We start from the raw sequence: 17744 nt of genomic DNA on the forward strand, positions 1-17744 counted from the left end.
GCCAAAAGTGCTATACCCTTTCTCGCCAAACTCCTTAATGACAAGTTAAATGATTAAATGATTCTTGTTTTATTGGTCGCCATATGCAATTTCTCCTCGCGTGCTTGTGTGCTACTTTTTTTCAATTTCCAATTTCGTATATTTTTTATCGATTCTTGAATTTTGTACCGTTATATTTTTATATTTGTAATTTTTTAGATTTTTTTGTCCTTTTGATGTGTACATTATCATGTTAATATTGTTTTAATTCAGCCTTGTGCTGCGATTACGATATATTGAATAAATAAATAAATAAATATATATATTAGAATAGAAAACTATCACAAGAAAGCAAATCAGACACTAACCAATGATTATCATACAGTAGAAAACATTTAATATACATTGCTGCATTTGTAAACTGTAAAAATCTGGGTAATAATACAGAATTATCGATTCTAATTGAATTGTTGCTTTATTAATCTAGCTGATATAAAAAAGCAATCGAGTAAAGACTAAAACTGTTTGAATCGATTAAATCAAAACAAAATTTATACAGATTTTTTAACATTATACGATTGAAAATAATCAGTAATTCAGTAAAGAAAGAATTTGAATAACTGTCATAATTGAGGTCAATCGGCAAAGATTTAAATTTGTTATTATCATTTACCGTTCAATCTTTAAGAGTGAGAATGAATTTACTCCTAAACCTCCTCATTCATAATTTCACCGTATAAATCATCATCTCCAACATGCAGAATGCGACATTATAAATATATTAAATATAAAGATATAGTAAAATCAACACATATTGGTTATCGTCCACAGCCTATTTGTACGACATCATGGAACAAAATTCTGAAAAATTAAAAATAAAATGCTCTTAAATATTAGAAAAGAGAAACGTTAAGAGAGTTAATGGTTTACAATTTAGGCAAAAGTTCGTACTTTAAATTCACATCTGGTTATTGATAATTGACATTCCGCGATCATTCACATGACCAAAAATGGAAATAGAAACCGAAATGACATTGATGAAGGTTTCAGTTCAGTGAAAGGAAATGTACTTATGGGCAACATGACAATAAGGCACTTAACGGCCTCTTGGTCGTCGATCCAACCATAAAAGTTACGACTGGCAATGAAAGTATAATTATTTAAGAATAACAATAATTAACACTAAGGACATGCCTACGGTAGAATGGCATACGGTACATTCTCTATGCCTACATATTTTAACGTACGTGCATGTTGCGTTTGTGCGGATGTTACGTTTATCACAATGATCGCTAATAATTCGTCGAATTAAAATCTAGTAGGCCTATGTATTGTCCTTATATAAACTTATTTAAACGCACGGCTTGAAAGCGTGGTTGAAAAAAAACGCGTATTAAAAAAAAGTAGGCCTTGAGTATTATTTAAAAAATACATGATATTAAAAACAGACTTTACCTTCAAAGCTAACCTGGCCATCTCCATCTACGTCAGCCTCTTTTATCATATCATTAATGTCCTCATCAGTCAACTTCTCTCCTAAGTTGGTCATTACAAAGTGGAGTTCCTTTGCCCTGTTTAAACAACAAGTAACTTGTAATTATTGACAAAATATGAATTAAATTTCCGAGCTTAATATACAAATGTAAATGTATCGTCTTCATAAACTGATAAACACTCTACGGACCCACATCAACCTCAGTGCAGCACATAAGGTATATACAATGTAATGTTATGTCGTAATCGGTAGTTCGACAACTGTCTGCAGAATGCGCATGCCGATTCCCAGTGCTGTAAATCCATACATAATAATACGATACCGGTATTGCTTTTATCTCAATACAATATACTTTACTATCAATTCTACATCTTTCGGATGAGACGTGCCGTTGGAGTCCTGTGTAAATACAGTGCACTTAATCACGATAGAGCGCTAAAGAACTTGTATAATAATGATGTAAAAATACAAGTACATACGTAATGAAACCGTCTCCATCTTTGTCGAATACACCAAATATTTCTTTGTTTTCCTGTGTTGGGTCTTTCTTTGTCTTCTTTGCCATCAATACAAGAAATTCTTCAAATTCAATTGATCCTGAGCCTGTAATGTAAATTATACAGTATAACAATTATATTCTTTCAATACATTAATTATGTGATTCATCCAATATGGTACTGTACATAGTTCTGTCGAATTAAAAGAAAAGACTCGTTTAACCATGAGAGTCAGCTTTATAATTAAAATGTTAAGGTGTCATATCTATGCATTTTTGTGTTGCGATAATTAATTGTAGACATATTATTTTGCTAAGCTCTGGAAAAATGTTATGTTATTTATGTGACAATAAATAAAATCTTGAATATTGAAATCTCGTACGCTTGTGACCTGTCATGTCCAACAGGCACAAGTTATTTAACCACTGAACTCCATCAAAAATCAACTCTACTATACCTTTACTAATTACAATAATACAGCGTATTTACATTAATAAAATTAAAATGTTGTCCCTTTAAATAGGGATGAATCAAACATTTGAAACACTCAGAAGTGTCTCTGTCCCTTTAATATGTGTCCCATGACTGTATGTATTACAATATTTTATTTCCCCCTCGTACCCTCGAGTGAAAGTGTCCCAAAGGATGGGTTCTATTGTATATATTATATTATTCTAATCATGGAAGTGTTAACCCTGATTTTAATTATATTAATTACGAGGACGGTGCAATGAATATACACATGTATGGGATGTCTGTATTTCGCATCCCGTAGTGGTACCGATAATGATATGATATCTCAGCTGTGTTGTTAATTGGAATGACAGTAGCTCTAGTTGCATATCACTGTGTAGCCTGGTGCTGACCTTGTCGGCAAACCAAGCCCTTATTTGGAGATATTAGTAGGCGATGATCCAGGTCTTCATCAGTGCATGAAACTGATGTAAGCCTTTTGTATCAATGGTGTACGCTATAGGCCTAGATGATAACAATATTATTTTCTCTACAAGATTTCGTTTTTAATATTTAGGTAGTATAGACACAAAGACTCTCTATCATCTCTAATTAATATTAAAGAAAGCTTAAATAAAATTAAGCAAATAAATAAATAAATAATGGACCTCATGGAATATTAAATTACCCATTTGTTTTTTATATAGTTATATTATTTTAGTAGGTCTAAGCGTGTTGATAATTATTTCGATTGAATTTAAAATAACCGCTATAAAATTCTATAAATGCTATAAATAAATAAATAAGTAATGGAGGGTTACGTCATGGAATATTAAATTACCCTGTATGATTTATAGTTATACTATTTTAGTAGGTCTATAGCTTGTTGATAATTATTGTGTTTGAATTTTAAATAACCGCTATAAAAGTGTGTAGGCCTATATATATAATTTTTAAACTGACCATCTGTGTCGACTTCTTTGACCATTTCCTCAATCTCTTCTTGTGATGGGTTCGATCCTAAAGATCTCATAACTGTTCCAAGTTCCTTTACTGTTACAGTACCGTCGCCATCTTTATCAAAAAGCGTAAATGCTTCTTTCATCTCTGTAAAAATAAATAATATCGTCATATCAAAATCATATCATATTTATTAATAAAGTAGAGTGTTAGAATCACATACATTTATTTTACTTATTTTTTATTTATTTACCATCTTAAGGAAGATAACGCGTGCAGATTCCTCAAAAAAGCTCTATTAATTCAAATTAAAGTATGCGTTAATACCACAATAAAAAAACATGACACTAGCCAAGACAAAACAATATACAGTAGGCCTATGCCAAAAAAACAAAGCAAGAACTTAATGATAAAGTGATTATTTAAAATAATTAAAAGTTTCTGAATTTAAGTTTAAATAAATCTAAGAATGTAAGTTTAAGTAAATCTATTTAAATGGATCTATGAAATAAATATGTCAATATAGGATCATCAATGCAATCATCTTTATATATCTAGATATAAATATCTGTTTAGGCCTAATTGCATCATAAACATAGAAGATTATTCAAATTGGTTGAGGGTGAGTAGTGATGATGCGTCGCTGCCCTTTTGCTTTGTATTTAATATTTGTAAGCAGTCGAATAATAAATAAGTAAACAATAATTATCTATATACTATTCCAATAAATGGCAATTTATTTCACACATAAAGAAAGCTATCACGTTTTTTAAAATGTGCCAGATTGATAGCCGTTGGCTACTTTGACTAATAATAGCTTATAAGGAATTTTGTTATGGTTCCTAATTTTTAAACTCTATGTTCCTCCCAGTAGGATAGCTGATGCTGTGTTAAGCCTTTGATGGTGTCTTATTCTATCAACTCATTACTTGCTACTATATTCTTTATTAAAGCTGGATAAATGTCTCCGTTTAGAATTTCTAATTTTACTTTATTGCACCTGTGGGTGTTTTGATTTCTGTAAGCTGATAGTAAAATGTTTTGGAAAATTACAAGCAAAAAACATACTAAGCTTGGAATTTAATTTGGATTTCAATGGTTGTGGTGAAATGAGGAAACAAGAATCAACAACTATATGGGGATTTAGATAGATATGTTACATGGAATATGTTTTGATAAGTCTTAATTTCAGCATCGAAATCCAGGGTAGTTTGTAAAGCAATTAAATGTAAACTTTGTCTATATACTGTGATCATCGAGGAAAAAATAAAAAAAAAAATTATTTTTTCCTCCATGCTCTGATCAAACAAATTTCAATTTCAAAACAATGTAGAGAATTTATATGAAAGTAAAAAATAAGGGTTAAAAATAGAGAAACATGAAACGAAGTGATGGGGTTATGGTTGATGGAAGGGCGCATAACATTAAAATGATATATGATATGATCAGCCCACAACTGAATCATAAATCATGATTGATTAGCAACTTTGAGGCGAATCTACTGAGAGAGAATTTAGCGGCCCGTACAACTCGCATTTAAAAGATATTCAAAACGTGTACAACTACCTGTATTAAAATCCAAAATACTATTATCTACCAACAATGTGTTTAGATTAGTTGGAATGAATGAATGTGAACTCACCAGCGATTTGTTCATCAGTAAAAGCTTCAGCCTGAAATAGAATAAAAAGAAATTTATTTATGAATAATAGCATTAATAATATGTAATTTAACATAATCATCGGAACATTATAAAATGTATACACTAATCCCACCTACAAATGTAAATATTGTTTATCTATGTTTATGCGATGAATCGCTTGTTTACAATATAATCGTGTACACACTCGTAAAATATTTTTTTCAAGAACATCGAACATTAGCATAGCCTAACAATTCAAAAAGAGTAATTAAATAATAAGGATAATTACCATGTTTGCTGGTATTGAATCCCTGAAAAATAAACATAACATTTAAATAGAAACATAAACAGGATTCATATTTTATTATTATTAATTTATTTGTGTTCCATTGCGTTTAAATAAAGTAGGCCTATTGCAATTGTACAACCTAAATTGATTAACACACGCAACAGAGGGACCTAGATGCTACCGTATGTTTAGTCACCTTTAGCTTTACAACCAAGTAATATTTAATAATAATCATTAATATACTTATGGTAATACTTTGCCAATTATATAAAATCTGAAAATAACAAACTTGTTCTAACCATATTAAAATATACAACAGTATCGAATTTCCATTCAGATTAAATTGTAAATATCAACAATGATTAATAATAGCAAAGAAAACATTTTCAAGAACGTATACATATTACAAAATATTACGCAACGTATCCACTTAGTATAATACACGACAATTAATCATTTATTGTTGAGACAATACAATTAATAAGAAATCAATATTAAAAGCATCAATCAATATTTAAGTACAAAAACACAACAAACTTATATATTAAGATAGAACACTCTAAACAATATTATTTGAAACATACACAGATTTGTGTTATCGAATGACGTGTTTGCGTTACAAATGACGTATTTGCGTTACATAATAAATCCTCTTAGTTTTAGAATACTGTATTAGAGAGAACACAAGATTGACGTAATAAAATAAAGTAAACACAATTAAAACTTGTTAAATCTACTTACCATTATTTTACGCAGAGGCAATATTATTCCGAATGAAACATTGATATAAAACAAAAATTGTGATTAGACCAGTTTATGAAATCAACAATTATAGGAAATTGTAGGCCTATTAGTAAAAATGAATTTTAAAAAGACTATTACTTGTACGTTTGTCAAAATCATAAACTGAACAAAAAAAAACACATATGTCTTTCTTGCTACTTTTTGTGAAAAAAATGTATTAATATTAATATTATACAGAAGATGTTCTGGTAATCTGTGTCATTACTATTGAACGTCCTATTTTAAGAGCATAATTATAAGTTAGAAAAGGCCTACAATAAATTATTTTTTAATTAGTTGTTTCTAAAATGTTTACTTGCGATGTACCAATAAAACCAAATAAAACAATTGAAGCTGCTGTAGAAGACATTAAAGTAATTATTAATACAACTTAGTTTGTTATTTAAGCACGTCAAACTCACATTGTTAGGCGATATTATTAGTTGTTCGGATGCTAGATTTTACACACAGACGCCGTACCTCGTCTACCGTAGAGCGCTAGAAATAAATCTCAAACTGCCGGATCGAAACAAAGTCAGAAAACTGTGCCTGGGAGGAAATCTATACGCCAAGGAAAGGTCTCCCAACTAAAACAAAATATTTGATCTAATTTAGAAAATAGAGCGATTTGATTGGATGAATTATTGACCGCATTGCGTCATGCTTCAGTAATATTACCCAGAACAATTAGCGAATATTCATGACATCACTTAAGTTGCAGCCAATGGCGTTCTTGAATTGTTAGCATTCCACAGCATTAAAGTGTTTATATTATTATGCATTAGCACTGACAATATACCTCCCTGGACAATATTTGTAATGACCAGTTATACCAGACCAGTAATATTATATTATACAAATTTCCATAATTTTCACAAAGAATTGAATATGTAGTTACACTTTAAATAATGTTAAGCCTGCGTCTGTGACAGATTACTTGCTTGCTGTTTAAGCCTCTGCGTATTTTTAAACTTTGTTTCATCTTGTATGTATAATTCAACCCAAAAGTTGCAATAAAAGTATTTTATCGTAATCTTAAATGTATACATAATTGCCACTTTTAAAGAACAACTGGACACTATTGACATCGAAAGTAATTCCTCAAAAGCACACTTTGCTATAAATTAATATTATTACACATGACCCTAACGAACGTACGCGATAACCAGTAATGGTGATTGTACATCATGGATACAGATACATGTTACATTTAAATATATATATATTTATATAAAACAATTATAATATTATTCACTGTTATTCAGTGAGTTACTTCATTTTTGTTACGGTACACGTTTTGTGTTTTGTCGGTTAAGTTCCTTTCCTATATGAAAATATAGAATTAGTTGATTGTATTTAATTGAGTCACCAGACAGAAGACATAATAATTACCGGAAGAAAGCGGTTGCCATGTTTTAATTAGGCGCTATGGTTTATGAAAGTCATAAATATTGAGTGTGCGTTGATGATGTTCAATGTACAGTGTTATACATACGGTAACTAAACAACTACATTTTTATTAATGGGGATTGCACTTTAATGTTTTATTTTCATAAACACAAATATTATCACAAATGTTATTTTTTTAATATTAGACGATAATTCCATTCAATTACTGAAATATTTTAATCACCTATTATGCTTTTCCAATTTTTCAATAAATAAATCATATATTTATTTTATTTATTAAATGTTATCAAGAAAATGTTCACTTACCAACATTTGACTTCAGAGACACAATCATTTCAAATATTATTTAAATAATTATAATCATTTTAAAATACGTTGTCCTACCTTTTATTTTTATAATCAATTATTAATAACATTTTTTACTACAGTACAGAAAATGTGTAGATACAAATATTGAAATTTAGTGGATGGCCATAATTATAATTACTTTTATAGTTAGTTAATCATAATTAAAAGTTAATCTTAACAACAGTTTAATTATAAATGACCCATTGAACACATCACTGTTTTATTTTATGTGAAAAGCAAAATGCAATAGTTTAATAATAACAAAGGCCGTTCCAAATGAGCACTCTTGATTAAATTACTTCTCACTAGTGTAGTTATACCACGGTCCCTGGTTATACGACGATAGTCTTCTGTGCCGACGATCTTAGATGAGTTTGGAATGACAAAAACGCGAAATATGTGCGACCAGGATTGACATCAACAACTGATGATAATATTATAGTTGTTGCCAGCCTTGTGGGATAGATGTGCGAACGAACCGCAGTGCAGAGCAATCAAAGCCAATGAACAGACAAGATTTACTTTTGTTGTCGAAGTTGATGCTAGCGCCGTTTATTACCAGCTTTGAGCCTACGATAGGATTCACCTTCGCTAAGCGGTAACTTGTCAACTTGGACAATCATTTCTAAGGTAGTGTAGCCCGCTTCTGTATGCGTCACTTTCATTTTCAACGTACAGTATATTTAGGATAAACTGTTATAACCTATATATTAACAATAATAATTTTGATTTGAAGTCATAAATGTTAGAAATAAGAACATTTGTGGTGTCCAGTAATGTTTTATTATAATACGGTATTATTACGGAAACAATAACATTTGACTTAGTGTCGTGTGTTAATATCATTCCTTAATTTTATAGTATAATCGATATTGTTAATTAGTTTTGACAGTTTTGAGTAGTGCAGTAGTAGTTTAGTGCAGTAGTACTAGGACAATTTATACAAAAGTTATCTCAGTATTTACTATAATTTAATCAATTAATTTGACATAATTTATCTTGAAATGAAGTGATTTACATAAATTATGCCAAAAATTGTATTTATTTACACACATTAATATGAAATTATATTATATTCAAAATATGTAGCTGATTACTATTTTAAAACTAAAGAGAAATAAATAATAATAGTAACTGTTATTGTTTATTATTTAATACGTTCTTTTAAAACAATTACATGATCAATATATTGTTTTTCTCTGAAGATTCAGACTTAAAGCCATTATGGCTTATTGTAATCTCCACACACAATCAAATGTTTTACTATTATTTATAAGTACAAATGTATAGGTCTAGTGTAATATTGTGTGTGAAATAAAAGAGAAACTGAAAAAAAAATTACTGTAGGACTGCTGTAATTATAATTCTGAATACTTTGGTTTATTTCTATTATATTTCTATTTATATTATTTTTTAGTGTATCGATAATCGGTATTGCGGTTTAAACTATAATATACTATTATGTATCACCAATTATTATTTTTATGACGTCGTTTCGTTGAACGCTGACGAAAGTCAAAATATATGCCCTGTCCACATTTAGTAAAACTTTCTCATGTGTTTAAGGCACGCTTTTATATTAGATACATATTTATCAGTATTCATCTAGGCCTACGGTATGTTATTATAATAATGGTTGTAGAACCAAAGTTGTTACGTTTGAAATATAGGCTTAATTCATTATTTGTTTTTGTCGTGATATCGAAAATTAAATGGCTACGAACATATATATTATTATCCTAAATATTTACTACGAGTACTGTCATTTTAAGAGAATAATATGTAGTCCGATAAGGTAGGTATAAACACGGGTCGTATTTGTGTCGACATAAAAGATACCCGTGCCAAAGAACAAACAAAGTGTGATATGATAATTCGGCGTGTGACAGGAATGACAGTAAGCCGTCAGTAATGCCTATATTTGGTACTTGACATTGGCATGTTTATGTAGATAGCCACGCGTAAGGCCTGTTGTAACTAATGAACCATGATAGATTATTAATGCCGCCTGGTAGGTAGCTGCGTATAACATGTTCGTCAGGGATTTAACTTGTAAGTGTAATAGTGTTTTATAGATCAATATAGCTAACGTTTCTAAAAAAGAAACAAGATTTTAATTTTTTTGTCTTTACGTGGAACGGGAAAATAATATTTACAAAATTGTGCGTTCAGAACGGGATTTAATGAAACAAAAAAATAGAAGAACAGCTTGAATACAGTTTAAAAGTGTCTTTAACTCAAACTTACTATCTGATTTTTTCCTCAGAAACAATACTATCTCTGAGCTGGTCTCGAAACATCAGACAAAATGGGTAGCATAGTAAGTAGTTATGTTGTTTTCTTGTCATTTTTAAAAAACTACAAACATTTTAAAAGACAAAGGCGGCTCCTCGGAAATCAGGGGATGAAAGTGACGCTTAACACGTATATTTTGTTTTTAGTCTAATATTGATAATCATTCTTTCTATTCTCAATTTACAGGCAGACGAACTTGATTTTAGTAATGAGCAAGTTCAAGGTAAGCAATACTTTGCGTATATTATCCGTCGGGCAAGAATTTCGGTGAGCGGTTGTGATCAGCCAGGCGTAAGTCAACCGCGGTTTTTACACAAACATATACGGTAGCTCACAAGTAGCTAACATTTGTTGCGCTAAAAAATCTAACACCTAAAATTTGTATTGTTGTTTTGATATTAATCATGTGTTAGTTGGTGAATCAATCAATTAAGACTACCGGTAGCTGATGACGATGATGTAATGTAAATGATTTTCTATCTTAATAAGCCTAATTGTATAAGGCAACCACGACCATTTAGTTAGATAACAGTTAATATTGAAATTCCTATTTTTTACAGAAATAAAACAAACATTTGATACTTACGACTCAAAACATGAAGGATGTATAAAGGCTATGGTACTGAAAGAAATAATGAAAAAGCTTGGTCAAGAACCACCGCAAGATGAAATAGACCATATGATAGACGAAGTTGGCTGTGGCGGTAAGTTGGCATACGACAGTTATTGGTGTATCGTGTCAGTTTTTTTTTATTTGGTAAAACGCCGTTTTCTTTCATTGAACACTTATGTTTCGACGCCTACTTACGTGTTGATGTATTCTAACGCGAAATAATGCGCAACCAATCTAAGCTCATTAACGCCTATTGAATTTCTACCTAGGAAACTTTGCTACTTTCTCTGTGACAACAACAAAATAAATTTTCCTAGTGTTTGAACCAGCGACCGATTTTAAATTTGTTTAAAATTATTATTATTTTGCAGAACATGGATCAATTATTTTTGATGATTTTCTTGTGTTGATGGCACATGTTATGTCAATTGGTGATGGAGACGAAGACGATGATGAAGAAGAACTCAGAGAAGCGTTTCGAATGTTTGATGAAGATGGCAATGGTGTAATAAGGTATCGTCGTAAACATTTTTTCAAGGAATGTAGTTTCTCGATAATAAGTAGCAGTATCTAACTTAACTTACTAAACCCTCTAAATAACCTTACATTAGCCCATGTTTATAGTTTGCAGCTGTACCGTGGATATAAGGTTTGATTCCTATTTATTAATTTATTTGAACCTAGGCCTACTTTTGTGCCTAAGGCCTTTCTTTACTGCCACAAGAAGAGTATAATATGAACACATACTACTGTATATGTATATTAGCACACCGTTTCACAATTTTGTTTACAGTATCGAAGAACTTCGTGAAGTTTTAACAAGTCTTAAAACATCGGCCACAGAAGTTGATGAAATGGTCAGACAAGCCGACATGGATGGTGATGGACAAGTTAATTATGAAGGTATTGATTTTGTATAATTTTTAACATCACAAATTTTCTATTTTCGCATGAAACTACGATCGTGACGTAGTTTGGTCGTAAATTGAAAGTTCCCCCTAATGTCATCGTTTTCAGATACATTATTCCCTTCTGAACATTACAACAATCTATGTTCATTCATTTATTGTCATCATAATCATTAAATATCAATTCTCCTTTTACTATTTATTTCCTGTTTTTGCTTTCAGAATTCGTTGAAATGATGAGTCCAAAATAATTTTGAAGACTTTGGATGAAACAGAAATTCCAAATATCCTAAAAGAACTTTTTGTAAAAATCCTAATCAAGCTGCCAGTTATCGTGAGTTCAACAAGATGATGGAAATTTATCAATTTTCATATGCCAAAATCAAATCTATAGATATTTATATACTTACTGAATTTCAGTTCACCAAAGTAGTTTGGTGTGTTACCATCCTTTTTAATAGGCATTATTTTTTGTATATAGAACTATCTGCCTGCCTACTGTTTTCTTTTATTTCGCTATAATGTATATAGATGTTAAATCACATGAACAGTTAAAAAAAGTCTTACGAAGTTTTTATTATTTTTAGAATTTTTTTTGGTATGACAGAATACAACTAAACAATATTTATTTCATTCGCATGATTATTCTCAATTTTTTTTAATATTTTTTATTTTGTTATGAAGCATCATATATTTCCATTTGCAGAAATGGTTGTAGTGTTTATTGTGTGCAATAAACGAATAAATTCTTTTCTTCTACTCTGTTCTATCTCCTATTCTTTGTTCTGTTTCTTATTTCTTCTATCTATTGCTTGTTTCCTAATTCGATTTTGAAACACAAAAATAACGTTTAACAACTTCGAACTTAACCTTTTAGTTTTAGTCATTACTGTAGTTGATCCTTCAGTGGTTTGCAATTTTCCTTATACAGTCTTTTTCATGTTCTTTTATTATTTTCAAAACCATATTGACACTTGACACAAAATGTAGCATTAATATATACAATGTACTTTTCTTGTAAAATAACCTTCTAAAGATCGGTGCATTTTGTAAATAATTCTACGCAAACCGTTCTATATTTGCTGCAACGTAGGTCTATAGCCTATCCTAACTTTATTTACTCTCTTACTACTTTGTTGTATCATTTTATTCCTGCTAATCCTTCTTGCTAATTCCTCATACTTCTGCTTTCTAATCATTGTTCCTGTTATTAGTTTTTAGTAGGCCAAGAGCTATCGGCATAGCTTCTTCGTCTTATATTATCGTAATGCTATTTGAGGGCCAATTAATATTTTTGCTAAATTTTACATTTTGCTAAAGTCCTTGCTTTGTTTCGCATATCATTAGGACTATACTTTATTCAATCTACTTCTTCTTTGTCCTCTTCTTATATTCTTTTTCCTTCTATTGATATTTTATTATCATTTTTTTATTTTATTGATATTTTTTATTTTTACTCTTCTATTCTCTCTTTAATTTTTTAAATATTCTACCTTACATCTATTATATCTTTACATTTTCCTTTCTTATTTTTTCTATGATATCCTACTTGTTTAATTTGCTTCTTCACTATCCCTCCCATTCACCTACTTTTATCCTTCCCTTTTTTGCATTTCTATGTCTATTTTTTCTTCCATTCTATCCGTTTTATCTTTTGATTTTTTTCTATTTTATCCTTTCTATTTGTCTTTTTACCATCCTCTCTTCTATTCTTCTTTTTATCTTAAATTCTTCTATCATAATTATCCTTCCTGTTTAATTTTCTATTTTTCTTTTATTCTCTTATTCATTTTGAAATATTTCTCCTTTACTTTTTACTTTCTTATTTTTTCCATTCTTCGTGCTCTCTATTCTATCCATGTTTATCTTTCTACTTTTCTTCTATTTTATACTATCTTTTTATTTATTCTCTTCTGTCCTAATTTACGTTTACCTACTTTTCTTCTGTCATATTGTATCCTTTCTTTTACATTTGTCTAATCCCTTCTTCACTTCTAAATATTCTACTTTACTTCTTATTCTATCTTTCCATTTTACCCTTCATTTTTACTTTTCTATTTTGTATTCTATAGTATTCTATCCTTGCAATTGCCTTGTCATTTTCTTCTATTTTATTCTTTTGTTAAACTATTCTATTTTCTTCTATTCTATCATTCCATTATACTCTTCGTTTTCTTCTATTCTATCCTTTCATTTCTATTTTTCTTCACTCCTATTCTTCATTATTCTATTCGTACTTTCTCCTATTCTTTTCTTCACTTTCAACAATTCTACTTTACTTCTTTTCTTTCCTTCATTTTCAACCATTCTACTTTCTTCTCTTCTTTCCTTCACTTTCTACCTTCTTTTCTTTCTTCACTTTTAGCCATTTATACTTTACTTCTTTTCTTTCCTTCACTTTCAAACTTTCTACTTTCTTCTCTTCTTTCCTTCCTTCACTGTCAAACTTTCTACTTTTCTTCTCTTCTTTCTTTCACATTTAACCATTCTACTTTACTTCATTTACTTCCTTCACTTCCTTCACTTTCTACCTTCTTTTACTTCCTTCACTTTCAAACTTTCTACTTCTCTTCTTTTCCTTACAAACTTTCTACCTTTCTTCTCTTCTTTCCTTTACTTTTAACCATTCTACTTTATTTCTTTTACTTCCTTCACTTTCTACCTTCTTTTACTTTCTTCACTTTCTACCTTCTTTTACTTACTTCACTTTCTACCTTCTTTTACTTCCTTCACTTCCTTCACTTTCTACCTTCTTTAACTTCCTTCACATTCAAACTTTCTACTTTCTTCTCTTCTTTGCTTCACTTTCAAACTTTCTACTTTCTTCTATTATTTCCTTTACTTTTAACCATTCTACTTTACTTCATTTACTTCCTTCACTTCCTTCACTTTCTACCTTCTTTTACTTCCTTCACTTCCTTCACTTTCTACCTTCTTTTACTTCCTTCACTTTCAAACTTTCTACTTTCTTCTCTTCTTTCCTTCCTTCACTTTCAAACTTTCTACTTTTCTTCTCTTCTTTCCTTCACTTTTAACCATTCTACTTTCCTTCCTTCACTTTCAAACTTTCTACTTTCTTCTCTTCTTTCCTTCACTTTCAACCATTCTACTTTCTTCTCTTCTTTCCTTCACTTTTAACTATTCTACTTCTTTATTTCCTTCTTACCTTTCAATTTTCTTTCATTTTCTGTTTTTCATTTACTTATACGTCCTTTCTATTGCTACAATGTATGTTATATTTATCTTTATACTAATATTCTATGTATTCCTTTCTTCTTTACATTTAATATTTACTATGTTTGCGTTTACCATCTCACTTTACTTCTAATAGTTTATCTTTTTTTGTATACTTATTTGTTTACCTTTCTACATTTCTTCTCTTTTAATTTTTGTTCTTTTCACTGTTCTATTTTACTATTTTGGCTATTTTCTTCCTCTTTCTTTCTTGTTTCTTTTTCAAACATTTGAATCATTTGTTCATGTTCATTCTACTTTTGTAGACTACTATTCCTTCCATCTGCTTTTTTGTATTATTTCCATTCTTCAAACCTTTTCAAACCGTTTCTATTTTACCAAATTTTTCCTATCTTTTCTATCGATTTATATTTTAGAATTTTTTCTTCTTTCTATCATTCATTTTCTCAACTATCACTCCTAAAAATCCCGATAGGTTCCTTTATTATTTGATTGTATTTTTGTTGTAATTTTACCTATTTCTATTGTTTTTTCTTCTTCGTTTTCTTCTACTACCAATTCCTCTTCATTAATTATACAGTATAATGATAATGATTATTTAATCGTCATGTCATTTTATTTTATATGATAATACCTTTAATAACTAGGACCTGACTCTTCTTGTATTATAATGAAACACATACGCTGTGCAAATTTTAAAACAATTGTTACTTTATTTAAGTAAACATAAATCATTCATTTTAATCAATAATCAACTGTAATTAAGAGGTCTTGTGTTACTTTTTTCTTATTTTCTAATTTCATTCTCGAAAAATAAACAATCTATATTGATTGAAGTGATTTTGTGTCTAAGGAGCCTTCATTAATATTATTTTGTATAGGCCTACTGACAAAGCTGGTGAAATGTCAATTTGCTAAACATCCAAAAAATCCTCAACACGGGCTCGGAAGTTATCGGTAATTTTTACACGTCGTTACAGTTAAATGTTAGAGGAAGAGAATCCAAAGACGGATATCCGCTGCAGCAGTTTATTTAATATGAATGATATAGTTTCTGCCGACAAACAGAAATGCATAATAGTTATACTAAGAGTTAATAGTTAATAGTATTTATTTTACATACACGATACTGTACAGTAAAATACAAATAAATTAAACAAGTTTGGTTAAAATAGTTAAATATTTAGAATAAATGCAAGCACTTAAAACTATTCCATATCAATAATGAAATCTTCAAGTCACTTGGTTACATTCTGGTAGATGAGTTCAAGTCAATGTCTGACTGCATTGTTCGCTTTCAACGGCAGGGCCCAAAGCATCGTCCATGTCCCTTATCACAGGTACGAATTCGAAACCTTCTAAATTCGTTGCATGTACTGTCCAATCTACATTCGCTTCATTCAGAAAAACTTAAGTATGTACCATCTAACGTCAGAAGTCTGTATTCGACAACAAAACCAGGCGCAACAAGGCTGAAGTCCGAGTGAAATGTAAAAGCTACGCTTCTTCCTAAGTCATTTACCAAACTTCCAGGTGATGTGGTTCCACAATATGTAGAAAATTATTTAATGTTGTTATCGTTTAGCGACAAATAAAAAAAGGTACAGTAGATATGTAAAATCGACAGTAATACAATGATAATGTTGGGTTGGTTTGTTGGAAGAACATTCCATAACTTGATCGACTGTTTTATCCAGGCGGATTCATTGAAAACAAAATATTCATCGTAATAAATTAATGATTGTGATTTTAATTACTTTTACATTTATTTTTGAAAGGAGGCTTTATTCGGAGTAATCTACCTTTCACTTTGTATAGGTGAGCTGTTATTGATTTTATAGCCCGACGAAGACGAATATAAAAAAACTAATTGTAGGCCGGAATAAAGTTAATTCGAAGTAAATTTCCAGTGCTATTACTTAATTACCTGTAACTGTGTTGTGCCAATAGATAAATTTAAATTTCACCTATAATCCGTCTAGCATCAGGTAATCATAAAAACAGAATCGGTGAATCGTTCGACACTAAATTTAGTAAACGTAATAGCAATTCTTTGGTTCTCTGTTGCCTATAATAAAAATACAAACATATTATATGTTTGATTTCCTTAAGCTTAATATAATATACAATTCTATAACACCCATTTTTGTATTCTTGCCATTTTTAATTTTAACAAGCGCTGAACATGATTACCCCAGTCATTTTTTCCTGATCAAACACCTATGGAAACATACTCCCATAATGCAGCTAGTAATCAGCGCAAAGTTGTGTTTTGATCTAACCGGGTTCCCATTTATACACCTGGGTGCAAAGAGGCAAACGTAAGTAAGGTATCTTGCCTAAGGATACAAGCAATGAGGCGGGAGTTGGATTCGAACCTTGATCTCACGATTCAGTAGTCAACGTTCAACACACTGCGCCACACGCCCTAATATAGAATAGTGCAATACCTGATGTGTTTTTTAAATATACAATAACTATAATAATAATAAGGAGAAGACCATGAACCGGGACACTGGAGCCCACGAACTCTCGCATTTGAACAATGATTTGATAGACACATCACCTGGCCGAGCCCCGCACAACCTCCAACCTACAACCGGAGGCGTACGACGTCATCAACAGATGACGTCAAGAATGACCAAGCTGCATTAACACTCCGCAGTCAGTTGAGAAGGATCTCTGATAGAGATCGAAACGTTCGAGTAAGTACTCCGTTAACTTGTGCTTTTACAAAAACGAAATTTGTCATCTATACAAAATCGAAGCTAAATGAAATTCTTTCAAGATATAATAATAATCTATATATAAATTTACGTAAGGGCAAAATTCGGTAAATCGCGCGTTATTTCTAGAATGTTTACTCGATGGTATATA

At 30.3% G+C, this 17744-nt stretch overlaps 2 protein-coding genes across 4 annotated transcripts; one reads left to right on the plus strand and one right to left on the minus strand.

Moving 5' to 3' along the window:
• Window positions 1-368: 368 nt before the first annotated feature.
• LOC140059799 (uncharacterized) lies at window positions 369-6688 on the minus strand. Of its 2 annotated transcripts, none has more exons than XM_072105720.1 (7): window positions 6521-6649; window positions 5316-5337; window positions 5027-5057; window positions 3388-3531; window positions 1954-2077; window positions 1435-1550; window positions 369-840 (listed from the first exon to the last, which is right to left on the minus strand). In XM_072105720.1, coding segments are annotated over exons 1-7 (468 nt in total). In that variant the 5' UTR covers window positions 6523-6649; the 3' UTR covers window positions 369-811. The 2 variants fall into 2 exon arrangements, with proteins under 2 accessions (XP_071961821.1, XP_071961822.1); XM_072105721.1 differs by having other exon boundaries at window positions 370-840; window positions 6579-6688.
• Window positions 6689-8319: 1631 nt separating this feature from the next.
• LOC140060143 (calmodulin, striated muscle-like) lies at window positions 8320-15703 on the plus strand. 2 transcript variants are annotated; one of them, XM_072106230.1, is made up of 7 exons: window positions 8320-8486; window positions 10123-10176; window positions 10338-10374; window positions 10712-10855; window positions 11136-11277; window positions 11558-11667; window positions 11895-15703. In XM_072106230.1, exons 2-7 carry the CDS (start codon window positions 10165-10167, stop codon window positions 11921-11923), a joined length of 474 nt encoding a protein of 157 aa, XP_071962331.1. In that variant the 5' UTR covers window positions 8320-8486; window positions 10123-10164; the 3' UTR covers window positions 11924-15703. The 2 variants fall into 2 exon arrangements, with proteins under 2 accessions (XP_071962331.1, XP_071962332.1); XM_072106231.1 differs by lacking the exon at window positions 8320-8486 and adding an exon at window positions 9861-9908.
• The last annotated feature ends 2041 nt before the right edge of the window (window positions 15704-17744 follow it).

This window comes from Antedon mediterranea, chromosome 10, assembly GCF_964355755.1.
Source record: "Antedon mediterranea chromosome 10, ecAntMedi1.1, whole genome shotgun sequence".
NCBI classification, from domain to species: Eukaryota; Metazoa; Echinodermata; class Crinoidea; order Comatulida; family Antedonidae; genus Antedon; species Antedon mediterranea.